The 26276-nt window shown below is 50.8% G+C and overlaps 1 protein-coding gene across 11 annotated transcripts in view; it reads right to left on the bottom strand.

The window, feature by feature from the left end:
• BCORL1 (BCL6 corepressor like 1) overlaps positions 1 to 26276 on the bottom strand; it is a 61058-nt gene that overhangs the window by 17292 nt on the left and 17490 nt on the right. For 7 of the 11 annotated variants that reach the window (XM_082446104.1, XM_082446105.1, XM_082446101.1 and 4 more), the window contains 7 exons: positions 23549 to 23678; positions 18845 to 18932; positions 15294 to 18566; positions 10214 to 10379; positions 8866 to 8946; positions 6375 to 6764; positions 2796 to 3019 (listed from right to left, as the gene is read on the bottom strand). In XM_082446104.1, coding sequence (XP_082302230.1) covers positions 2796 to 3019; positions 6375 to 6764; positions 8866 to 8946; positions 10214 to 10379; positions 15294 to 18566; positions 18845 to 18932; positions 23549 to 23634 — 4308 coding nt within the window. In that variant the 5' untranslated portion in view covers positions 23635 to 23678. Of the gene's footprint in view, positions 1 to 2795; positions 3020 to 6374; positions 6765 to 8865; positions 8947 to 10213; positions 10380 to 15293; positions 18567 to 18844; positions 18933 to 20352; positions 20510 to 23548; positions 23679 to 26276 lie in introns of all 11 variants that reach the window. The other 4 variants (XM_082446110.1, XM_082446102.1, XM_082446111.1 and 1 more) reach the window with 4 other exon arrangements.

Below are 26276 nucleotides of genomic sequence, written 5' to 3'. Positions count from 1 at the left end.
TCCGATGAATGAAGCCCTGGCTGACACCATGACTGCAACTTCACGCGCGGGAGACCCCAAGCCAGACACAGCGAAGCTGCTCCTGAATTCCCGACCCCCAGAAAGTGTACGAGATAATACATGTTTATTGTTGGGTTAAGCTGCTAACTCTTAGGGTAGTTTGTTGCACTGCAATAGATAACTAATACATCCCACTTACCCAAGTCCCTTAGAGCATCAAGGTCTCACTTAAATCCTGTGTCTTCTACAACATTCTACAACACTCTGGTCCCCACTGCCCTCTTTCTCTGCAACACCCAGAACACCTAGTCTGAATCACATAGTCCAATGCCTTATGTCTGACTGTCAATTTCCTCCTGTTGTTTCACGGACAAGTCTGGCCTCTCCTGCTACGTTTGAAGCTCCCCGGGGTCAGGGTTCACATTGTCATCTTCTCTTTTGTTCCTTACAACACTTAACTCGGGGTTGGGCACATCACTGCAACAAGCATTTGTTGACTTGATCCAAGGCAGCTATATGGAGAGCCCTGGGCAGCCAGAAGAGTTGCCTAGAAAGACACGAAGCCAGGAAAGGAATGGCAGCAGGGAAAAGACAAGGTCCCAGGGCATTTGTTTCCTCTGGTAAATCCCAAGACAAGAGCTGCTATATGTCCACATCCCAAAAGGGCAGAGAGGTATGATAGCTAGCAGGAAGGCACCGGCTATGAGTGTAGAATGCTGCTTTACTGCCGGGAGGATAGAGGTGTATTATGGTGATACTGGAGGACGCTGGGTAAAGTACCCAGGTTTTTGCTAAGCCAAGCCGGGAGCCAAAGGGTGACTCTCTTTCTAGGGGCCAGAGCTGCCAGAGACAAGGGAGGCTGCCTGAGGGAGGAGCAAGAGCAAATGGGGACCACCTCCCCCTCCCCCCTTCCTCCCTGGCTCGGAACCCCTGTGGGAAGAAGCCTTTGGCCGATGCCCCAGCTTTAGTGTTGCACGTGCGTCCCCCGCCCTCCCACCACCTTGCTTCCCACTACAAAGCACCGTGCCATGGGGGCAACTGGAGCAGGTGGTGGTGACTAGGAGAGAAAGAAAGGCGGGAGGGAGAAAGGGAGGCCCTGTGAAGGGAGAAAACCTCTCTGGGAGAACATGTCAGTGGACACACCGCCAGGCAGAATAACCAGACAGAAGCATCAGCGTGTGCTGCTGAACGTCAGGCGGCTGGCCACCTTTGTGTGGGACGGGGCCATCTGAGTGTGTGGGGAAGAGCAGGGGAGGGGGACGCCCACCTTTCGCCAGAGCTGCTCAGGGTTGCAGTGTCTCCCTGCTCAGCTGCCCCCTCCCCCAGTGTCTCCCGGATAGACAGAAGCCACCCATTCACAGGGTGGAGACATAGGCAAAGAGTGGGGGGCGTGCGCCAAGGGCAGCCAGGCCGGCCTCACACCCCAAGTCTCTCACTCAGGTCACCGAGTAACCTCGAACAAGTCCACTAACCTCCCCAAGCCTCAGTTTCCTCACCATAGAATGAAGACAGCTACTGTGGGAATTAAGAGCGATCACGCAAGCAGAGCACCTGGCACAGACCAGACTTCCCCTCTCCTGCCTAGGCCTCCTCTGGGGGTCACAGGGAACTGGCACTGCTACCTTGCCTCTCCGAGCCTCTGTCTCCTCATTCTTACCTCGGCCTGAAACTCGAGGATGTACACCAGCCTCAGAGAGAGCACTTTACTGTTCTCAAAGCCCTTCACATCCGTTGCCTCCTTTCTTCCCCCAAGCACCCTCTTGAGATGGAAAGGACATGAAGTATCATCTCCATTTTTAAAGAAGAAGAAATAGGCTTGAGTACTTTGAGCTGGAACCAGATTCCAGAACGAGGAAGGGGAAAGGAGGGGGGACTCAAGCACTTGGGTCTCCTACCTTTTGCCAGTGCCACACAGGGATCCCTGCTCTGGAGCTGGAAAGAACCGTAAGGATCACAACCACCAAAACAAGCCCAATATGACCTTTTTTTTGGTTGTCAAGACAAACACATATTACAGGTAAACATTTGAACCTGAACCTCACTTCTCTCAAATGTACAGCTCACCCAGGATAAGGACGGTGTAATTTTTTTTGAATTGTGCAATGCGGAACTCAACACCAGTGCCATGAACATCAGACCCAAAAGAGACGTCAATTTTGAACAGGGGTTCTAGAACGCTTGCCTGGCTATTGATTGGTGAGTGCCCACTTACCTGCTCCTCTGCTTCCACGAGAAGCAAAGGAACTGAGGAGTGGGGTTGGGGAAGTACAGCTATGACCGGCCCAAGTGGAAGAATTCCTTCAGCCCCACCCTTAGGCAACCTTGGCCTGGACATCAACATCCTTGCTTCTGTAAGTTGTTTTCTACCTTGATTGACTCAGAAAGCTCCCTGATTGGTTTCCAGTGAGTTAAGCCCATACAAAAGCTTCTTGATTGGATGTTAACAAGCTATTCAGGGTAACATCCTGCCATATTCTTTAGCTCTTCCCTAACTCAAAGGAGATTCAAGGATTGTCAAGGAAAAGCCATCATGGGCCAAACCCCATAGTTTGCAGATGCTTCTTGTTAGCTCTAACTTTAGTTCCCATTCTTCAAATCCACACCCCAACCCTTCTAGAACTAGTTTAAAATATTTTAATAAATATGGGTTAATTTGATCTCCCCCCCCCCACCCCGTGTACTCACTCACTCAGAAGACTGTTGACTGAGGAGCCTGCCTGGAAAATGTGCCAACCTAGCCCGGCCCCGGCCGCCACAATGCCCCTCCTCTACAGCTCCCCTGGCTGGTAATGTACCTTTGCCTCTTCTGAGACCGTCGTCATGTGCTTGGTCTTGCACTTTCGTTTTCCTGATGGCTTTTCTGAATTTTCAAGGCAGGCTGGCTCCTCTAGGTTATTTGGGAGGAAACCATTTGGTGAATCTGAAATCCCCTGGGCTTTGTTGGGCAAGAGAAGGTTCCTGTTCCTGAGGTGGTGCTCCGAACTTTGGGAGGAAGTCTTCTGCTTACGGGCCTTTAAATCTGAAGGCAAGAAACAGGAAAGAATGGATGTCAGGGAAATGGAACACAGAAAAGCAACGCCTTCCTCTAAGCTGAATCAGAGGACTTTGGGGATTAGAACCTCAGTACAAAGTTGTGTAACTATTCGCTACCCATATCTGGCACGGTGCTGACTATTCCACTAAATGCTTCTCGAATGGACACTGTGCTTCCGCATCAAAGTCCCTCTTCTACACGCAGGAGACAACAACTCCCAGCCCTGCTAGCAGGGGGTGGCCCATCTGGCTGTCCCCAAGATGAGGGTAATTTTAAAAGGATTTCCCCATAGCCCAGAGCAAATCAGAACTTTCTTTTCAGCTTTTCCCCACTTTGTCTTTTTTTCCACTCTAATATGAAAACAAATTTAGCAGCTCTGCTGAAGTGAAATATGAAGTATACTGGGGTGGGGAGTAAATGGTAGAAGGCTTCCTTCATAGCCTCAGCTCTACCCGCCTGACTGCCCTGTTGGTCTCTCTCCAAGCACACAAAGATCAAAGCCACAGAAACTCCCTGAAACCAGAAGCTGCCATGGGCCGACTTAACTGGTGGGCAATCACAGAAACCTGCTGCCCTCCGTGGCTGGAAATCAAGTCACTGGGACACACTGGGCAACATCTCTAATTCTAGCCATAGCTCACTGAACAGAGCACATTCCAGTTTCAAACAGGCCTGCTGGGAACTCCATTACCAAGAGCCTCATCCCACAGGGTCAGTCCTAAACTCCAGAGGTAGGGGGACAGATTGAGTTTATCCTTATCTCTTAGCATTAGTGTTACATGACTTGGCCACTAGCTGTGTGACTGCTGAGGGCAGGTCATAATCTCCCTGAGCCTCAGTTTCCACGTCTGTAAAATGGGAGCATATAACCCACATCACCCCTTTATAAAGTGTTATAAAGAATAAGGTATCATTATCGTATTATTTAAGTGTAAGCTCTTTAGGTAGGGCCATGCCCATGTGTTCTTTATCTCCCCCACAGGACTGGCCACCGTGCCCAGTACACGGCAAAAGATCAGTATGTCTGTGAAGTGAGTGACTGCAGCCTCAGTTTCTCCAGGTTGTGAAACGAGGGGGTTGAGCAAGATCCAAGAGTTCTCAACTCGCCTCCCCTGACCTTTGCACGCGCTCTTACGTGTGAAATCGCCAAGGGCAGATCCGGATGTAGGAACCATCATTACAGCATGAGGAATTGTCTGCAGGTTATGCACAGCTCTTAGAAGGCCAGCTGCCATACCACCCCTTCCTCCCAACTAGCTCCAACCCACTAGTGGGTCCCCACATCTGTCTAAGAACTGCTGTGCTGGATGGCTTCTAATGGCACTTCCAGCCAGCACGTTCTCAACCAGGCCTTTTGATGCAACAAGTTTGGGCTGAGGCAAAAGAGGAAGGAACAGAACCATGCCTTGTGAGGACCTCAGGAAACACAGGGAAGCCATATTACAGCATTCAATGCCACAGAAAAAGCAGCAGCCCCTTCCCTATGTACTCAGGGCAGGGCAGGCTGTGGAGTTTATTCAACTGTAGTGGAACAGCCTCACAGTAGCACAGAAAGGAACAGAGAGTGAAGGTAGCAGGTGTATGAGTGGCAATGGCTCTTCCTATCCCCTTCTGCAAATCAAGAAAAGAGAGACCCAAGCCAAGGACGAAAGGAAAGATCATGAGGCCCAGACAGGAGTAAAGTGACCTGTCTAGTTTGGTCTCTGCCTGACTCTCTGATGTCAACCTGAAAGAGGGTAGCAATAGGAGGGATCAGAGGTTTCGGAGAAAAGAGATGTTTGCCAGGCAATTCCTTCATGAAGAGTCACCATCAGATCTAGAGGAAGGTGACCAGACCACAGGCCAAAGCCAACAAACTCAACTCAAAGGGAGAATGATCTACTTTCCAACAGCTGGAGCTGCCTCCACAACAAGCAGGATGCCTTGCTGAATGGCGTTCCCATGCTCCTGGAGGTGGTTAAGTTGAGGCTACCTGTCAAGAGTGCTGTGGAGATCTCCGCATTGGGTGGAAAACTGGGCCAGGTAATCTCGAAGGTCCTTCTGGTTCCAAAAGCCGATAAGTTCCATAAGAAGCTTCCAAGCTTCTAGGAAACCAGATCTCATTAGAGAAGACTGGGTGATACAAAAGCTCCTCTTCATCCTAACACAAGTGGCTGAGGCCAACTGCTTGACAACTCATTCCTGACCAATCCATATGGCTATGGCAGAAAACTGGGAAAATCATCCCCACTCTCTCACACGGTTGATGAAAATTGGCTCGATCACTCTCTTAAGTGTAGGAATAGGTATTGTATATATCTCTACTTAAACAGAGCTGGAAATGAGGTTTAGCCTTCTTCGCATTATAGCAAACCCAGAATCTACTACCCACTCAGATGTGGTTATTCAGTTTTCACTAATATGGAGACTGCAGATATTTACCGACAGCTCAGGATGAATACATTATAGGAGCCAATCAATTGTTGTTTCAAGGGCAGAAGTCAGAGAAAGAGAGTGAGAGACAGAGGTGTTCTCATTGAACCCAGAGATGTGCTTTTTGCTCATCTAGAAATCCACTATAGGAATGGGCCCGAAGAGCACTTAGCAGAACAAACTGATATTAGCCTTGGTGACAGTCTGTGCCTCCATGATTACATATTATAGCGTCTAACGTGGCCAAACAAAGCCTGGTGTTCTCTCCTTGGGCTGCCTGATTTTCCAACAAAAATGATGCCTGCAGGTCCAACAAAAATGATGTCATCTGAAAGCTTCACTCTGCCTCTTAATAACCTTTGTGGCTTTAACCAAGAAAGCCAAGTTGTGCCCGCTTCTACTTGAAGTTCTTCTGTTGGGTTGAGGAAACCATTGTGCTTCTTTTTAGTTTAGGGGCTGGAGGCATCCCAGGAAAGGCAGCCAATACCCTCTTTCTTCTTGAAGCCCGGATTCTAGGAGAGAAAACCCAACCTCCCAAAAGACCCAACTCCCTCAAGCCAACCAGAGAACTCCCTGGTATTGAGTTGTCCCACACCAAGGACGTCACTGTGGCCTTGCCCACAGGTTCAGACTTTTATAAAAAATTGGAGAGCTCGGGGCTGCATGTCCTCAGCTCACCTGTAGGTCAGTCCAATGTCATTCAATCTCAACCCCAAGCCAAGACCTCGGGAATGGAGTTGAGTGACCCCCTCTGGCAGCTGGAGCTCATAGCACCATGTTTCTCTGGGTGCAGAGGCCTTTGGCTGGCGTAGAGGAGGCAGAGGTGGGAACACCCAAGATGCCCGAGGGTCCCCAGAAGCCAGAGTCACTGTGGTTTGGGGACGGGGGACAGCAGCTCCCTGGGGCAGCAGCCCCTGGCCGGCCTTACCTGCTCTCCCTTTCCGCCGCTGCTCTTCTTCTTGTTCAGTCAGGTACTCCCCAGTCTGATATTTTCGGCTCTTCTGCCGTCTCCGTTTCTTCCTCTTCACCAGGCCCTCCTCCTCGTCTTCCTCCTCCTCCTCGTTGGTGTCCCACATTTGCCGGGCAGCCTCTGTCCTCCAGGGCATCTCTCGGGCTCGCCACAGGTGCCTGCGGCCCTGGCTCAGCAGGGTCTTGTCCTGGGCATGGTGGCTGCGATACTGGGTGTCCCGTTGGGTCTTTCTCACCTTGCGACGCTTGGCCGGGGTGGGGGTCACCTCCTCTTCCTCCTCGGTGGGGAAGACTTCCTGGCTTCCCATGTCACTGTCTGCCATACCAGCAAAGGAGCTACAGATGCTTCCTGTGGACGGGATGTACAGAGGACGGTCAGGTACCTCTTCAAAGGACCAAGAGTATGGTGTCGAAGCAAGTGCCCTGGATTAGGAGTTTGAAGGTGGGTTCGAGTTCAGGCTCTGCCAGTTATTGGCTGTATGCTCTCAGAAAGTTCCTTCACTTCTGTCTCCTCGTCTATAAAATGAGAATACTGTTCTCTGCCTTACTGACCTCACAGGACTGTTCTGAGGCTCAAATGAGATAATTCACCCTTAAGCGCTTTACAGAGTCCAATATGTTACACAGCTATCAAGTATCCAAACCTCACACCCTTCCTCATCCACGCTGCCCTGCCACTTTCATTCATTCCACAAACTCTTACTTTGTGCTTATAAGGTGCCGAGACTTGTCTGAGGGGCAGGAAAGGGCCACAGGGTTTAGTAGAGGGTGAGGGAGGGCAGACTGACATGGCGCCCCCGCCCATGCTATGTGACCACCCCAATCTTGCTGACAGAGCCACCCTGGGCAAGCAGAGTTGTCACCAAAGAGTCTCAGGAAAAGTGAAGCAAGAAGGAGCCCCTTTCCTGTGACATAGCCTGCGTTAGTCCCGCCCAAATGCTCCTCAGCCAGGCCCTCTTCCCTTCCTTGACCCCACCTCCTATTGAGCAGCCAAGAGTCCAGGGGTGGAGCTTTCTCCCCAGCTCCACCCCCCTGCCCCGCTGCAGCTGTTCCTCACCGTTAGGCAGGCACTTCCCCCTCCTCTCCCCACCACCCCAGGATGATGGGACCTTTACTACCCTCCTCTGCCACCCGGCCAAGAGGCCATTTTCCTCCCCACGCCTGCCTTCAATTCTGCTAACAACAAGCACAGTCCTAAATTGGCCCGGTTTAGTGATCCAGGAGATCTGACATCTTTCTCAGAAGCAGCTCTGAGATACCACCATCTTTCTCTCGAGGCCCGGCTATTAACTCGACAATCCCCAAACCCAAGTGAGGTCAGCAGAAGAAAGAAATGGTTCGAGGGAATTCCCTAGTGGTCCAGCGGTTAGGACTCCGCGCTTTCACCGCCAAGGGCCCAGGTTCAACCCCTGGTTGGGGAACTAAGATTCCACAAGCCGCGCGGTGCAGCCAAAAAAACAAAGAAAAGGTTCGAGGCCAACGGAGTGGCAGTGGCTCTTGACCAAAGCTTCAAGTCAGTCAGACCGCTTAAAGACAGCAAATATCCAGCAAACTTTCCATTATACAGACTAGGCAGGGAATGAAGTGTTCTAGTTAATCTAATATTCTGGTTAACACGAATCACCATAGAGATCACACAGGGATCACCAATTTCCAAAGAATCAAATACACTACAATGTGTTTAACACTAAAATGGGAACGGCTGTAATGTAATCGTTCTTTGATGATTCAGAGGACACTTCAGGATTTTTCGAGGCCTCCAGGCTGTCATTACGAGCCCCAATTACCACCGCGCTCTCCATGTGCTGAGGTGCCCATTAATAGAATGTCAGATAACTGAGTTTACACTGTGCCCTGCTTCCCCATTCCATCCACTTTGCATGGAAATCTGGGTGAACTGGGGCAACCATTTCTAGCACTAAATACCAACTTGGAGGCTAGCAGACAACAGTAGTAGCTATAAAGGGCTATCCTTTTCTAGACACTGGGGGTTGACCAATACAAGTTCAGGGGACCAGAGGTGATTCTGCTGGCCCTGACGACTCAGTGACCATTTCCAATTTGGATGATGCCTGGCACACAGGGCAAGAGGACAGAGGCCCAAAGGTTAAATGTCTGTGCCAGAGACTGGCCCCAAAAATCACGAGATGCCAAAGCCTGGAGTAGAACCAGTTTTCCTGAGTGGCACAGGCCTTTCCTCTTTCCACCACTGGCTGCCAACAAGAGATGTCAAATCTCTGTTATGAAAAGCTAAGTAAATCATCCTAAAATCGTGGGCAACGACCCAGCTCCTACCCTGGGCTCTCTCGTCTCTTCAAGGAGCTGGGCATCTTGGCACGGTGAATCAAATTTCCAACTCTCCACCTGGGCCAATGGCAAAATCGCTCGACCAGACTTCTACCTCTCTGCAGAGAAGTGCCAAGATGGGCCTCAGCCTCAGGGTCACTCACCAGACTGACTGCGCGTCCGGGTGCTCAGGACCACGGGGATGAAGTCACGGAAACTGCTCTTTGCCTTCTTCTCCAAGGAACCTGGAGTGGTGTGTGGTTTCAGGGCAGAAGGCAGGAATATCACAATCAGAGTCTCAGGACAGGAAAGCCTCCCCCACCCTCCCAACCCAAGAGGCTCAACTGGAAAACTCAAGGGAGGGTTTGTGTTCTCCCTGCATTACATTTATTAATTCCCCTTATGCTGCTATCACCTACATATCTCTTTTAGAGAAGGAGCTTTTCCCGGTGGTTTTTGAAAACTGGGAGTTGGGTCATTTTTGCTGACACCAAAAAAGGCAGTGCACGGCATCGATTCGCCGGCACGCCACAAAGTGGAAGGCCCGGTTGCCTGGACGACTGTGAGGCTGCTGCGCCTCCACAGCGTTATAACTGAGCTGGAGCAGGTCCCAGAGAAGGGCAACCTCCATGAATCGTAGAGGATTGAGCAAGGCAGGAAGATGGGAGCAGGGAGCGGCGGACAGCGGAAAACTGCTATATAAGAACAGACTAGAAAGAGGCAGGTCACTTCAGACAGGCAAGGCTATGAACACTGGCTACTATGGGCAGGAATACGCGGGCTTCTCTCTGCTGAGGGCGCCAAGGCACTATTAGTGGCAGAGCATACGGGTTACATACACACCTCCCCAACCCAAACATCCTGTGTGTCCCTAAATAATAAGGGTTTAGGATTCCTCTAACCCTTCTAGCTAGCTAGCTATTAATTTTTAACTTTTATAATGGGAGCTTCCAAATATACCAAAGGTAGAGAAAACAGTGTAAATAACCCCCATTTGGTCTTAATCCTCATTAAACCCATTTCTTCTCTGAGCCTAGACCCACTGCAGGGTAATAGGTTGGCTACTCTGCTGTAGGACTGACTCTTGTCTGTCTGAAAAGCACCACTTCAGAGTGTGCCTTATTCTAGCAACCAGGGTGAGCAGCGTAAGCCCCCACTCCCGTCTCCCTTCTCCCTCCGCTTAGATTTCAGAGGTGTCAATTATATCCTCCTCCTGGGACTTCCCTGCTGGTGCAGTGGCTAAGACTCTGTGCTCCCAATGCAGGGGGCCCGGGTTCAATCCCTGGTCAGGGAACTAGATCCCGCATGCTGCAACGAAGATCCCGTGTGCCGCAACTAAGACCCGGCACAGCCAAACAAACAAATAAATAAATAAATACTTTTTTCAAATTATATCTTTCTCCCACAGTGAGGAAGTCTCACTTTCCTGGTCAGTTTCAGAGCCCCTCCCCCCCACCCACCATAGGGATCCCTCTGCAGCCCATCAAGAGGGCCAGGACCCACGGGGCCTACCTTCCTCGTGGCCATCGGCTCGTTTTCCTGGAGACTGGGACTCTGGCTTTGTTGGCTTCCGGTGCTTGTGCTTTACCCTGACTCCATTGTGCTCTTTTCCTGAATCTGAAGCCCCCCTGGGGCTTTTCTTGGTGGGTTCCTGGGGGTCACTAGGTGGCTTCCGGCACTGTGGAGAGGTGGAGAGAGTCAGGTCTGAGGTCAGTTTCACTTCTTAAGAAAGCCCTCTTAATGTTGAGCCCTGTGCCCTGATACTGACACACGGACACGAGCTGCCCAGGTGGAGGCTGGGGGAAGGGGCCGCCCGCTGCCTTCCACAGTGGGCTACAGAGGCTTTTTGGACTGAATCCAGTGCCCTAGCTAATCCCCATAGACATCCATACCCCATCATTTGAAACACGTCCACAGAGTCTGCATTCACAAGCCGAATAAACACCCAAAGTCATTTGAAAAGGTGCAAAGTCAGGCCCCATACTCTCTATATCCGAACAGCAATAGAGAGATGGACAGAAAACAAAAATGCCTCTTCTGCAAGTTGGATGACTACATTGTTCAAATAACTTCACTGTGAATAGTATTGACATCAACAACTGAAACTAATTCTCATATGGGCCAACTCAAGAAAAATTATCTATTTTCACGTGTAGATTAATACCAGAAAAAAGATTCAACTAAGGCAAGAAGAAAAGTCTACCACGGCAGCAATTCCAATCTCCCCGTACTTAGGAAAGACACCGAAAAGGCCCAGGCATTTTCAATAACGACCCTTTACATTCTGAGGCCCTTTCACCTTTTCCAAAGACTCTCTCTAATATTCGATTTGTTCTTCCCAACAACCCAGAGAGAAAAAGCTAGTATCACACCCTTGAACAGACGAGGAAACTGAGCCTCCAAGATAAGAGGTTAAATGACTTGTCCAGGGCAACACAGCCCAAGGCGTCCACTTGCTCAGGGGCCGTCAGGGACTAGGCAAACCTGCAAGTTAGCTGCTCTGTGCCTGCAGTGAGAAAACGGCTGAGCTAGGACTAAGACCCAGGGCTCCTGGCACCCAGCCCGGGCCTCTTCACCTCAGCTCTCACTCCTCTTCTTCCTTACTTGTGTCCTCCACTGGTTTTGGTCATCCGCACTCATACCTACTGCCCGGCGCATGGGGTAGGCACAATGGTTGTGCTTACACATTGCAAGGACACTCTGAGCCTAGCAGTCACAGATTCTCACAAGCTCTGAGATCTCTCCATGCCACCCAACAAGAAATAGGGCAAGGTAGGGATTTCTAGTATTGTAGGATCCAGGGAGTGCAGAGTAAGCAAAACATTTTAACAATGACAGCGGGCCCTAGGAAGAAAGGAAGAGTTGTTTTCCCCCTAAGCAGACCCGCACACCACATTCTAAAAAGTTATCATGGTCCAGCTCCAGCTAAGGGGATGGCAGATGTCTTACTGATGGAACATTTTTCCGGTGGGGGGGTGGGGGGAACATGTCTCCATAGAGTCACCATTCCCCATCAAATTCCAGGGACTCCTGCTATCCCATGAACTCCTCCTGCTTCTTATTCAGCAGAGGGCTGAGTTGAAAATTCAGTTTCTCCCTTTACTTGCTGCCAGTTCCTACAAACCAAAGTGTTAGGAGAAAGAAAGAAATGGGAAGGAAAGAGGAATATGGGCAACTGCTGCTTGAAGTGTGACCTTCAGGTATGGCCACAGAACAACTACCTCAAGTCAGGCGGAATAAAGTTCAGTGCATGTCAATTTGAACATGTCGTATTTATTTCTGAATATCATTTTTAGCTGGCTCTTTCAAGTACAGATCATTAACTTTTACTTCCTAAGAGAGACAAAAACAAGTAAAACAGAACATCTAGAAGGGATCTGTGTCTGTATGTTCTGCAAGGGCAACACTCAGAGTAAAAATATATCGCACACTCCAACTTAGGCAAAAAGTTGCGATGATGAACAGACCATGTAAGATGAATGTTCTGGTTAACAGAGTTTTGAAGGGTTTTCCAAAGAATTTTCCAAAAGATGAGAAGACAACCAGCACCAGATGAAGCAGAACTTTCTTTGCTGATGATTCAGAAGGTCCTTCAGGATTCCGTGCGGCCTTGGGGCAGGTGGTGTAGGAGACAGGAGACTGATTCTTTTTTAAAAAAATTTTTTATTTAATTTTTTTATTGAGGTAACATTGGTTTATAACATTATATAAGTTTCATGTACATAACATTATATTCCTACTGCTGTATACACTACAGAGAGTATTCTGATTCTTGGCCATACCCTGAAAGGGGCTGCTTTGAATCGACCCCTGATCTTAGTTTTGCTTATCAATGGTTTCTTTCTCAGGAAAATGGAACATAAGAAAAGAAAGATCTAAGTTATTTGCTTTCCGGAAAAATGGACATTTACTAAATCATTACAGGCAGTTGCCAAGGGCTGCTTCAAGGCTCCTGATGCTGTGACTTTATTCTCTGCCCTCTGCATCTGTCAGTGGGCCCAGTGAACTGTTCATCTAATATAGGAAGGGACAGTGCCTGCCTGTCAGCGAGTCACCTGCAAGACGTAAGCTCCATGAGGGTCTATCCTATTTGTAATACTAATGATATCAACAGCAGCCACTAACACTTTCTGAGCACTTACTATGTGCCAGGCACTGTTCTAAGCATTTACACGTATCACTTCATTTTATCTTTTTTTAACAATAGCTTTGTTGACATATAATTTACTGAGATATATCATACACTGATTTATGTTTATTATTCAACTGTTTTTAATACAACCACGGAAATGTGCAAGGATCATCACTATCTAGTTCTAGAACTTTTTCATCACCCCAAATAGAAACCCTGTACCCATTAAGCCGTCACTCTCCAATTCCTCATCCCTGCCAGCCTTAGGCAACTACTAATCTACTTTCTGTCTCTATCAATTTGCCCATTCTGGACATTTCACATCATCATTTCATTTAATCTTTACACAGCCCTATGAGTAGGTACTATCACTGTCTCATTGTATAGATGAGGAAACTGAGGGCGAGAGAGATGAAGTAACTTGACTGATATCACACAGCTAGGAAGAAGCAGAACCAGGATTCACACTCAGGCGCTGTGCCTGGCTCCAGAGAGCATACTCCTCACCAAAATGCTGTACTGCCCTCCTGAAGATGTATTCCCACTGCCTGGCAAGGACTGGCACATAGTAGACGCTCAACAAACACTTGCTAAATGGTCAGTGAAACAGCTATACATAAGCAGAGTGGAAGACAGTGTGGCATAGCTCAAGATGAACATGAACTTTATCTTTCTTTTTTTCTTTTAATTTTTTTAAATTGGGGTACAGTTGTTTTAGAATGTGAACTTCAGAACCAATGAGACTGGAGCTTGAGTTCCACTTCTGTCATTTAGTAGCTGTGTAACTTTGGGTAACAACTTACTCATTTTCTTATCTGTGTATTGGGTGTAGTGTTCACCTCATAGGGTTATTTGAAGGATTAAGTTAGATAACATATGTAGAAAGCACTTGGTATATAGTAGGAATTCAACAAACGGTAACAACTATAACGACATGAACTATTATTATTATCACCAAGAGCAGATTGCAGTTACCTGAGCAAATGCTAGACATATGCTCTACTGTGTAATGACCTATGTTCCTACTTGGCATGTCTCTGCCGTACTGAGGTGGTCATGGGGTCACTGAGAAAAACCCACCCAAACTCTACTCCCAGGGTTCTTAACCTGGAGGCCATGGGTGGGCTTTGGGGAGGGGGTTGGGTCCATGAGCCCCTTGAAATTATGGCCAAAATTCTGAGGCCATGTTTCGGGGAGCAGGGTTCACAGCTCTCATCAGCTCCCCAAAGTGCTCTATGGTCCAAAAAAGACTAAGAGCTTCTGCCACAAACAAATTCATAGTGCTCTGGCTAGAGATCTATTCAACATCCAATTTGAAGGCTTGTTAACATAACCTCAAATTGCTCCATATTTTGAATAAGCCCTATCCTCAACTGCTTCAAGAATCTCCTTGATCACTAGTGGCCTTCAGATCCTCTTTGGAGGAACACTGGATTCAGGCCAAGTCCTCTTAGCCCACCTTTTGGCCTAGAACCCTGCCATCATCCTTAGCCTATTAAGAACCCAGACCCAGATGCCCATCTGCCTTGGACACCAAATTCCCAATGGGCTGAAACCCACAGCTGCCACCCCAAGCATTAGGGGGATAGGAAACTGGTGGATTTGCCCAGAAGCTGAATTGGCTCAAGCCCCACAAAACTCCAAGCAAATCCTGAGCAGGCTTACCCCGGTGGTGCAGAGAACAACCTTGTCAAAGGCCCCTTGCCTCCCTGGACCCTAAGCTCTCAAGGCCAGCAGTCATCTTAGAAAAGGAAAAGGAAGAATGGCCATGCAAGGAAGGGCCTGTTATTAATTGATTTCCCTCCCCGTATCGTACGGTATTCTTCCACTTTCCAACCTCATCTGGGACAATGGCTTTCCTAGCCTCAGGGACCGAATCATTTCCCACATCTACAAAATAGAAGCCCACCCCTCCCCACGCTAAAACACCATATATGGAGAATGTTACTTGGTAAGGGTCATGATTCACTTTACACAAGCCTTCCAATCAGCTCAGTTCACAGAGCTACTCAAGAACACTGCACGAGGGCTTCCCTGATGGCACAGTGGTTAAGAATCTGCCTGCCAATGCAGGGCACACGGGTTCGAGCCCTGGTCCGGGAAGATCCCACATGCCACGGAGCAACTAAGCCCGTGCGCCACAACTACTGAGCCTGCGCTCTAGAGCTTGCGAGCCACAACTACTGAAGCCCACGCACCTAGAGCCTGTGCTTCACAACAAGAGAAGCCCCCGCAATGAGAAGCCTGCGCACTGCGACGAAGAGTAGCCCCCGCTTGCTGCAACTAGAGAAAGCCCACGCGCAGCAACGAAGACCCAATGGAGCCATAAATAAATAAATAGATAGATAGATAGGTAAATAAATAAATAAAATTAAAGAACACTGCACGAGGTTGACGTCTGCAGGACAAAGCAGACCCCTGGTGTCTCGGCCCGGCCCTCAACCTCAGCCCAGCACTCACCTTGGGTCCATGGGAACTCCGGACCATAACCTTGGCTTGTGGCTGCTGCTCCTCACCATCCTTCTCTTTGCCAGACTTCATTTTCTTGGGCGGCAGAGATTCGGTCACCCCATCGGTCACCACCGAGTCTGGCTGCCACTTGTTCTTGCAAGGAAAGACACCTACACTTTCCTGTTTCACTCGAGCCTGCCCGGCCTTACTCCGCACTTCAGCTTGGCCCCTCTGGGTAGCTGCTGGGAGGCCATCGGCCCGGAAGCAGGTGGCTAAATTGAAGACCACATCACCATCCACCTTCTCCATTTTCACCCGCCCCAGGTCCACCTGGCTTCCGAGCTGTGAAAGATCTGTGCTGGAGGCCCTCTTGCCGCTCGGGACCACGTCCAAGATGAGTTCCTTGGGGTGGCTGTCATGAGGTAGCAAAGGCAGCTCGGGCATCTTGTGCAGGTTCTGGGGGGTGGCCAGGACCAGCTCATGGGACATATAAGTGGCCAGCACTTGGTTCTTAGGCTTCGTGTCTCCTGCCAGCTTCAGGCCGCAAGCCCCCTGGGGGCCTTCCAGCTTAGGAGTGCTGTCGGGGCAGAGGTGGCTCTCTGATTCCTCAGGCCCCTGATTCACTCTCAGGTCCCCACTGCTAGGCTGCACAGACAGTGCCAGGGTCCCTGTCTGAGGGCTGAGCGTCAGGAGGACAGGGTTCACTTGTTCCTCGTAAGGCTTGGCAGCAATCCGGCAAGTTTTGTTCTTTGTGCCCGTGTCCTGCTCTGGAGCAAAGGGGCCCCCGGGCCGTGGCTGCCCCTCGGGAAGTCCATGCACAGCCTCACCAGGGCCAAGGGACGGCACACCAGAAAACTCAGGAACGACGCTGGTGGGCCTGATGGGCACCCCCTGGCTGGGGGTCAGCTGCCCGGCACTGGAAATGCCGATGGAAAGCAGAGACGCCTGGTGGTATGGTGACCAGCCAACAGGCAGGACCTGGGTGCTGGTGGGTTTCCCGTTGACTGAACACCGTGGGTAAATATTTGCTGGCCCCGTGGGCTTCCAGAGGGAGAGCTCCTTGGTTTGGCAGCCCGGCAGCCCAGGGGCGATGCGGGCTGGGGTGTAACGCTTGACTGTGCTTGGCTGTCCCTCAGTCCCAGCCTGGCTGCCCTTCTTGCCACAGGGGGCACCAGTGCTCTTGGGCTCTCCTTGATCGATGATGGAGATGGGCTCCTGCTTGGGGAGATGGCGGGGGTCTCGGTTGAGGCCCAGGTTGGGGTCTTTGTTCAGCAGGAGGGATGCAGGCACTGGGTTGGCCACTCCCACGTAGGTGCCGGGAATGGTGCTGATCAGCGCAGTGGAGTTCTTCACCCAGGTGCTTGGGTCCCCGTTCCTCACGATCTCAGGAAAGATGACGAAGGGCGAGGAAGTGGAGCCCAGGCATGAGGTGACATTGCTGCCGGCAGCCTGGGTTGTGCGCTGGGACCTAGACAGGACCGTGGAGAGGAGGGCCTTGCTGCTGGTGTGCACGGGGGTCAACACGGGCATGGGAGGCGTCTTGCGTTGGTTCGGCAACGGGAGCTTCTGCCGGTTGGACTTGGAGGAGAGGTCCAGGGGCATCTCGCTGCACTCGGGCGGAGAGGCCATCTCTCGCTCCAGCTGTGGAGGTGACTTGAGGGGAGAGAAAGTGACGGAAGTCCCTTCTGTTTGTTGCTCGTTGCCACCTGGCATCTTGGCAGGATGCGGTGGGGCTGAGCTCACGCTGGGGGCTGGCAGCAGAGGCTGTGGTGGTGGAAGCACCTTGGCAGAAGCAGTGGAGAGGGAAGTATCTGCCAAAGGCCCGGGGACCCCATCGGGTGCCGGCTGGGTGCTGGTGCTGCTGGACGGGGAAGCGCAGGGGAGCCTGTTCACCTCCAGAGAGACCAGCTTGGACTCCGAAGTCAGAGGCCGGGCCACAGAAAATGCATATGGGTAAGACCGCAGCTCTGGGGAGGCCAGCACCCCAGGGAGACACCTGTCCTGCAGGTAGGATGGCAGGACAGGGAGTGTAAGGGTGGAGGAGACTCCCAGGGTGGTTGGCAGTGTGGCCACGCTGAGTGGCTGCCCACAGCTTGGAGGCGGGATATAGACCAGCGGCTGGCTCGGGGTCAGCACTGTCCCTGGCTGAAAGGACAGGGGGACTTTTTGCATAGCTGGTGCCTGAGCTGCAGGAAAACACACTCGACTCAAACTAAAGGACGCCGGGATGGGTGCAGAGGTGGGAATGGCAGTGGGCGTGGCAGCCGGCATGGGCGTGGGGGCTGGAGTGAAGATTGGGGCTGGGGTGGGTGCAGGCACCGGCGTGGGAGCAAAGGCAGGGATGAGGGTGGGGGTAGAAGGCGGGCCAGAGGACGGGGTCGGGGTGGGCATCGGCACCGACAGAGGGGCTGGAGCTGCCGGAGGCGTGGACGCCGGCATCGGAGCCAGAACTGGAGTGGGGACAGGTGCGAGGACCAGGGTCGGAGCCGAAGGGGGCACGGGAGCCTGGATCAGAGCCAAGGGAGGAGCTGAAACTGGGACTGAGATGGGGGTAGGGGCCGGAGCCGACAGGGGAACGGGGCCCGACGGGGGAGCAGAAGCTGGCATGGGCACCAAGACTGAGGCCGAAACCGAAAGAGGGCTCGAGTCGGAGATGAGTGTGGGCACTGATGGTGGCGCCGGAGCCAGAGCCGGGACTGGTGCTAAGGGAGGGGAAGGGGCCGGAACCGAAGTGGCAACCTGGACGGGAACGAGCCCGGAATGGGGCACTGGGGCGGGGACGGAGAGGGGGACCTGGAATGCATCTGGAACAGATGGGGGGACAGAGGCTGAACTGGGAGCCGGGGGGCAGATGGGGGCTGGCAGCGGACTGAAGTTAGTGGTAACCAGAGGCAGGGTGCCCTCCACGGGGACGCCAGTTCCTAGAGTTGCCAAAATGAAAGTATTCTTCTCCCCGACACCCTGCCGAGAGTCCAAAGCCTTCGCCCCAGCTGGCGAGCAGTCCACCTGTTTGCTCATTTGGGTGCTGAGGGGCGTCCAGGAGCAGTCCGCCGTGCCGTTGCTGGCCTCCAGGCCGTCGGAAGTGGGAAGCTTGAGCCCCTCTCCTGGGCTGCTCAGTGACACCAAGGGGCCCCCTGCCTCTGCCACATTCCCAGCATAGTCCATTTTCGGCTGGGCGTCGTCAGGCCTGTCTTCTGACTTGTGCCCAAGTTTTTCTGTTGCACTGCCATCTGGGTCTGCCCCCCGGGCATTGCTGCCACTTCCAACTGCCGTGAGCTCCACCTGCAACGACAGAGCAGCGTGCCCATCTTAGCGAGCTCTCTGTAGATCGTGCAAGTGTCCCGAGGCCCAGGAGAGGTGACTGCTGGTCCTCTTTGCAACTCGACCAACCAGGCAGAAGCAAAGAGAAGCTGGCCAATTTCTGTCTCACATACAGCAACTCCTGGGAAACACCCTGTCCTTTCCTGGCCCCCTTCTTGGGATGGCAGGCTGGGCACGTTGCCTGAGCAGTTCAGCTCCACCCGTTGGCAGGTGGCATGTGGTTCTGCATGGCCCCTTACCTTGGAAAAACTGCTGACACAAAACTCCTGAGATCCAAAGCGCTGGCAGTCACCTGTCGTGGACTCCTCATCAGAAAGAGGTGCTCTTCTAGCATGGGAGACACAACCAGAAAAGGGACATGAGGCCTAGTCTTCAGGCCACCACCACCTTCCCCAGAACACCCCCTGCCTGCCTGGGTTCCCATAAAACCCTCCTGTCTCGCTTCCTTTGGTGGCTTGCGGGAAATCACAAGGAACTAGGGGTAGGGGAGGTCCAGGCTGCAAACCGGAGCCTCCGTGCCCAGCTTTTCAAGTTCCAGCAAAGGAGCCTGATCTGACTAGACTCCCCTCTTTGGGCTGTGTATTCTAGGGCTCTCACCAGGAGTGTGGAGGACCCCAGCACCTTTGCCTTGTCCCTAGAGCTTATCCATCAAGGTGACCGTCCAGGAGGTACTGGGCATTGCCAGAAGGGGAGAGGTAATTCACAGAAGATCCCAAAAGGCATGCGAACTGCTTTCCTCGTAAATATGATCTTATTTTAAGTCTACAAGGAAAGCTGGCTACAGGTACCATAAGGGTAACCCTTTCCTAAAACAAATAACCACCCCCATTGTGGTTCATGTTCTAAATCCAAATCATCACCTAGTCACCTGATGAGCTTGCCTAGAGCAGATACACGTTTATTAGCGCACATAATGATACTGATTTGAGGCAGGTCACTGAGCATCAAGGGGCATTTCAAGGGCACGACTTCTTTCTCTCTAGGGTATCTCTCCCCCTTTTCTAGGGTACCAGAGAGCTCAAGCCAGCACCCTCCTTCCTACCTTTCTGCTCTTGCTTGCATCCTATCCCCTGCCAGCTCCCCTACTCTCCACTTGGCCTCCAAGCACCACTGCATTTTCTCCCATCGCAAAGGGAAGGAAGCCTTCAAAGCTACAGACCCCAAATTCAAGTTGGTATATTGCAGAGGGAAATGCTCAAGGCCAGAGAGTTGGTTCCCAAAGGAGGAAAACTCAACTGTACCCTCACCTCCTCAAAATGTCTTCTCTAAAATTTGGGCAAGAATCTTAGGAAATGGTATATCCTGACCAAAAAAGGTCAGACTGGGAGGGTGAAGTTGAAGAGAAAACAAACACCCACTGGAAGTTTGGTATTTTGAGTTATAGCAAGAATGTGCCACTGCTGCCCTAGGGAAGACACCAGTGGGGCAGGAGCCATGGTGTGAGTGGCCAAGTGGAAAGCTGAGGTGCAGGAATAAAGCTCCAGAAGAAGCCCTGAGATGTGGTTCCTAGGGTGCAAAGCACAGGAATGCTCTGTGCACCTCTGGGGAGCTAGACTGCCTTGGGGTTTGCCCCCCTTCTTCAGAGCCTCGCCCTGAGCTCTGCAACAGCCAGGGAAGAAGCCAGCACCTGCCTCACCAGCCATCCTAACCAAAGGGCAGTCAGGGCGCCCACAACCAACCCCCCACAAGAACTAACTCCTTCCCTCCCACTGGAACAGGGCACCGTTGACGGACCCCAAAATTGTACCTGGGGCAAGAGAAGCAAAAAAGGCAAGGGGATCACCGCGGGCCTCTCCCCATCTTTTCAGGGCTCCAGAAGGGACTAACCGGGGGGAAAGGCTTGTTCCCTTTAAAAGGCATCTAGGCTGGCAGAAGTGGGAGGGTTCCACTGCTGGCAATGACTGCTGGTGACAAACAGAAATGATCATAAGGAGAGAGGCGGGCTGGAGATGCAGTCGGGGGTCTCAAGGAAGGGGAGGAAGGGGAGCCTGAGGGAAAGGGAAAACATACTTCGACATCAATCCCTGAGAGCCCAGAAAAGCAAGACCAATACCCAGCCTTAGGCCAGGCCAGGGATGGTTTTGTGGGGAGGATGGTGACGAGGAAAAAGGAGCGGCAGGGAACCCCCCCTTCACCAACCCCACATGAGGGACCGCAGAGGGGAGACACTATTTCCATTTCCCCCGTCCTCACCATACACAGGGGAGTTCAGCTGCATATTTGGTCCTCCTTGCTCGGCTCCCACCCTGCATAAAGTCACCTTGAAAATAGAAACCCTGCCTTCGAAGGCAGCCACCAGAGAACGGCAGAGCCACCGGCCCAGAGACTCTGGAGGTGGCAGCGGCCAACAGCAGTCGTGGCTACTCCAGCCATACCCACACCTGAGTGCCAGCCCCCAAGGCTCTGGGAAAATGTCCTGTGGCCACGTTTCAAACCCTCTGAGGAGAGAGGTGTGTAAAGCCAAGCAAACGTTAAATTGCTCCATTGAGAGAAGAACCTGGGACAGAGACAGCTTGCAGGGCAGGGGTGCATGGGGAGAGGAGGGTCAACTGGGCAAGATTAGGAGGGTGTGGGTGGCGGGGAGAAGGGAGCAGGGGTCAAAGCAGGCTTCAGTCAGGTCTGAAAATCAATCCCACCTTTTCTTCCCAACAGAGATGACCCTGGGCCATTATACTCAAGGCTTTGTTGAACCTAAACCAGAAACAGCCATAACCTTTCAGGGCTGTTTCCCTAATTATTAAGGGCTAGCACCACTGTCAAACCAGACCTTTTTCAGTTCCTTTTGGGCCCTAACTACATGGCACACATCTCGCTTAGATCCCAGCCCCTGCAGACTTCCCATAGCACCCCAAGACTGCCTTCATTCCAGCCAAGGTCTCCCGCAAACACACCATGTGAGAAATACCAGCCCTCACCTGAAACTCCTACTCATCCCCCAAGCCCCGGCGCAAAGGTCACTGCCTCTGGGAAGCCTTCCCTTATTCCCCCAGGAAGTTTTTCATTCTGGCCTGTAGACTCCCACGGGACCTGTACATGCCACTCGACAGCACTTACCACCAATATCCCATGACTACTGGTTTGCTCTGATTGAGTTTAATAAATGTTTGGTGAATGATGGCATGAATGGGTACAAGAAAGGAAGCAGCAAGCAAGCAAACAGAGGGATTTAGCTGGGGGCTTGTCTAGAGTCGGCCACCTGAGGCCACCATAAACCCCCTGTCCCCAGTTTCTACAGTCCTCAGCTACATCTGATGGCACTGGGCAGGCTTCTCAAACATAACTTCAAGAGTTAACCCCCAGATGCAGCTTTACACCCGAAATGTCGAAGTTCTACAGGTGGTCAAGGGCTAAGGAAGATGGTTTTTAAATAAGGTGAGATCACATTTTGGAAATCAGCTATAGCATGGCCTGGGCTGTAGTGGGAAGGTGACAGCAATGGGTAGATGAGATCAGAAGTGACAACACTTAAAAAAGGTCATCTTAACCACTTGGCATATTTGGTAATCTAACATCCCAAGAAAAGTCCATAAGGAGGGAAAATCAGGTTCGGGCCCACTTCCTGGTCCTTTTTCAGAGGGGATTTAGAATAGACAGTAAACTAAGGTAACTTGTTCATTGATTTTTTGAAGGCTCTAGTCCAGATCTCTACATCAAAGCCTCAACTACTTATAACTAGTTGCCAATGAATACTCACGCAAATCAGGGCCCAGATCATCTCTTAGTTATTATCTAAGGACATACCTCATATGCAAAGGAAAATACCTTTCTCGTGCAGATCTGAGAAGAATTTTGTCTTATTTTCCTTCATCTTGATTTTTATATTCTAAAATTAAATTCCTTTTAAGTCCATCTCTAACTTGTTCCTCAGTATAGACAGCATTAAACCATCAGGAGCTAATGGCTTTAAAAAAATAATAAAAAGGTCTATTCTCCTAACCTGAACCTCACACAAGTACATACTTCTCCAGTTCAGAACAGAAGAAGAAAATAGATACACACAAAGACGTCCATTCCTTTTCCCTTCAATATTACCAACACTCCCCCACATGCACACACACCCATGCATACACTTCCAAGATTTCCCCAAGGAAATGCCAGATCTTGAATCCCAGGGAAAGCCATACCGTTCTGTGTTCTAGGTGACTGATTTGATGTATTTGGATTTCAACAGTCGATATATTGAAACCAGCAAGCATGGGGGAGCCATACCTTCTCTAAAAATGGGAGAGGCATTGCAACCACCACACACAGCTCTTTGGCCAAGGGTTATGAAAATCAAATGTAGAATCTGAAGGCCATTTTGAGTGCTCTTCATACGGGGCATGATCAGGAAATGGAACAGCCTGGTCAACCCAGTATTTTGGTGAACAGAAAACTGAAAACACACGCAGATCAGGCAAGCATCACCAACTCTCAATTTCATACAAAAACTACGTTAAGCAGTTTGATCCTCCTTTGATACTTCATAAGGATCTCACTGCGAATCATCATTAGCCTCGTGAGGCAGGAAAGTGCTGATCACCAGAATACCCACTAACAGTTTCCAGTATAAAGCTGAATGACAAAATCGCCTTTCTTCCAGGCTTAGATCGAGGACCAAAAATATCTTACACGTATCCTTGAGCACAGAACATGGATGCAGCAAATAAAACTTGCAATTGCCTGAGCTTCCCTTTAATCCACAGTCTGACAGTTCTTAATGAGTAGACAAATACTAGTTGGCAAAAGGTCATCTGTTGGCCTCCTCACTTTCATCTGAACAGGGACGGCATGGCAGAGCAGGCCACTCACACAGCCCCAGCCCCAGCCCATCTCAGGAAAATTAGAAACAACCAGCAGCCCCCTCCCCAAGGTCCCCCCTCAGGCGCTGCTGCAGCTACCTCGCCAGGGAGCAGGCACCGCTCACTGGAAGCCGGCGATGGCCACCTTCCCAGCCTCCTCACCTCTCCTCGTTGATGCCACACATGCGAATCCGGTCAGAACTGGTCCAGTTGTGCACGCCGCTGTAGAGCGGTGCTGTAGAGATCATGACAGCCACTCACCACCAGCTAGGACCTGCTGTGGCCACTCCCCCTGGGGAAAAAGAACTCCCAAAAGTCAAAACTTGTAACACGGACAGCTGCTTTAACCACCTTTTATGCGGAAACATTTAAATAAATAAAGGTAATTAGAGCACCAAAATGTTAAAGCAGTCTCTCTCACAAGCCAGCCTGCTATGGAAAATTAAGGTCCAAATGGGGATGAGGGAGCACCAGCTTTCCAGGAATCCATAGGTTTCAGGATGGAGACGAGGATGCTGTTAATCACCTAGAGTGATTTTTAAATTATCTGAAAGACAGATATGCATGAGTGTTCAAGGAAATTCAATCTATTTCAGACAAGTGAGATGCCAGTATATTGTTCTACACACATTTAGTCTAACCAACTACAATTAGAGGGTCATTCCCATATATGAACAGGGCATCGAAAGGCTACTGGGGAATCTTTTTCTTGTCAACTCTCCAATCCATGAGTACTGAAGTATTTGAGTGACATAACCAATTTAAGCTCTCCAGAGGAAGCACATGCTTTCTTTATAAGCCCTTCAAAAATACTCATTCTAATTTCAAGTTAGGAGTTATACAGATATAATGCATATACCTAACCTGGTTTAAAGTGCCCTTCAGATCAGATGCCATACTCCTTGTGCTCTGACCACAAACAGAAAACAATGCTCCAGCAAGAACCGCACATGTCTGCCCTTGTCCCCTCCTATCGGTCTGTCATCCCCATGACCTACCGCCTCCTTCACCAGCCAATGTCGGGTTCTCGCTGTTGACGACCACTGCACAGCCAATTCACCTTCCAGAGAAAATGAGGCATCAAGAGAAAGAGGTTTATCCAATGAGCTTGTCTTGAGACCCTCAAACTCAAATTAACTTATTAGCTAAAAGCCTTATTCATCAAAGCTCAACTGAACAAAACCCTACAGTGATCAGAATTTTATGCTGTTCTCCACTTTCCAAAGAAGTAAACCACAGTAAAATACAGTCACCTCAGGAATTTGTTTCATTTATCCTTTATACAATTTTCAGAGATCATCCATATTCAACACAACATCACTTACTCATTCAACAAATATGTATTGAGCACCTACTATGTGCTGGCACTGTCCTAGGTACTGGGGATTCAACAATTAACAAAAAAGACCAGAAATCTCTGCCTTCATGGAGTTTATATTCTAGTGGGATGAGATGGACAATAAACACGTTAAATGAGTCTGTGTTACAGTATGTTAGAAGGTGGTATAACACAGGCTAAGGGGCAAGGGCGATGGTGGGGGGCGGGGAGTGGAATGGGCTACAATGTGTAAGTGGGTGATCAGAGTAGGCTTTGCTGAGAAGGAGACATTTAAACATCCTGAAGGAAGCAAAGAGGTGAGCCATGTGGATATCTGGGGAAGAGCATTCCAGGCAGAAGGAACAACCTTGCAAAGGTCCTTAAGGCACGAGGTGCCTGCTAAGATCAGAAAAGAGCCAGGAGGCCAGTGTGGCTGGCACAGAGGGAGCAGACAAGGGAGAGAGTCAGTGAGAGGAGAGCAGGGCCACATCCCCCATTCTCTCCTCAGTCCTCATCCTACTCCTGTCCCTGTCGCATAGGATACCGTTGCCTTCGCCCCTTCCTTTGTACTTGCCCCTTGCCTGGCTTTGCAGACCCAGTGCCTGCTGGCCTATCTGGGGCCCTTCTCTCCTGCCACCCCAGAAACCTGGCCCTCCATCTCTCCTCACCTCTGCCACCCTCTCCTATCCCTTCCCCTTCCCTCCTTCTTTCTCTTCCTACCCCACTCATCTCTCTCTTTCCCTTCCCCCTCCTCTCTCAATCTCTCTCTCCCATTTCTATTCCTCCTCCTCATTCCCCTTCCCCCTATTATTCTCCCAGCTCTCTCTCTCTTCCCCTCTCCTCTGCTTCTCTTCTCCCTCTCTCTCCTCCCCTGCCACGGTCCCCTCTCCTCCAACGTTCTCCCCTTTCCCACCCTCCTGCCCCTGTCCTTTCCCTCCTTTATCTCACTTTTCTTATTTCCCCTCAGGCTCCACTCTCTCCTCCCTCCCCGCTGCCTCCCCCCCTACTCTTAGTCCTCGGGCCTCAGCCTTCAGTCTCCCTCTCTTGTCCTTCTGTCTTCCTCTGTCTCTCCTCTTCCTGTCTCTCTAGCTCAAGTCTGGCTCTCACTGGCTCTCCCCAACCCCTCCGCCCCCCTCCCTCTGCCCTAAACCCCCTCCCCCTGTGTGTGTGTGTGTGTGTGTGTGTGTGTGTCCTGCCCCTCCTTTTCGCTTAGCTCAAGAGCTCTCAGTTTCAACTCACCCCTTCGTGCGCTGATGACTCCCAAATCTGTATCTCTAGCCCTGACCTCTCTCCTTAGACCCAGACCAGAATTTCCAGCTGCCAGCAACTTGCTGTTAATTGGATGTCCACCGAGCCCCTCAAACTCAATGTGTCTCAAACCGAACTCATTATGTTACCATAAACCTGCTCCCCACCCCCACGCCCAGCGTGTTTCCTATCTTAGTTAATAGCACCACTATCCCCTAGCCTGGAAATTTCAGCATTCAACTCCTTCTCTCCCCCACCACCCACATGCAATCAGGAGTCAAGCCTTAATAATGCCATCTCCATCCTCTCCTTCTACCCCTCTCG

This window comes from Balaenoptera physalus (assembly GCF_965194825.1).
Source record: "Balaenoptera physalus genome assembly, chromosome: X".
In the NCBI taxonomy this organism is placed as follows: domain Eukaryota; kingdom Metazoa; phylum Chordata; class Mammalia; order Artiodactyla; family Balaenopteridae; genus Balaenoptera; species Balaenoptera physalus.
The sequence above is the reverse complement of the archived record's forward strand: the minus strand, read 5'-3'. Positions and strand labels throughout refer to the sequence as shown.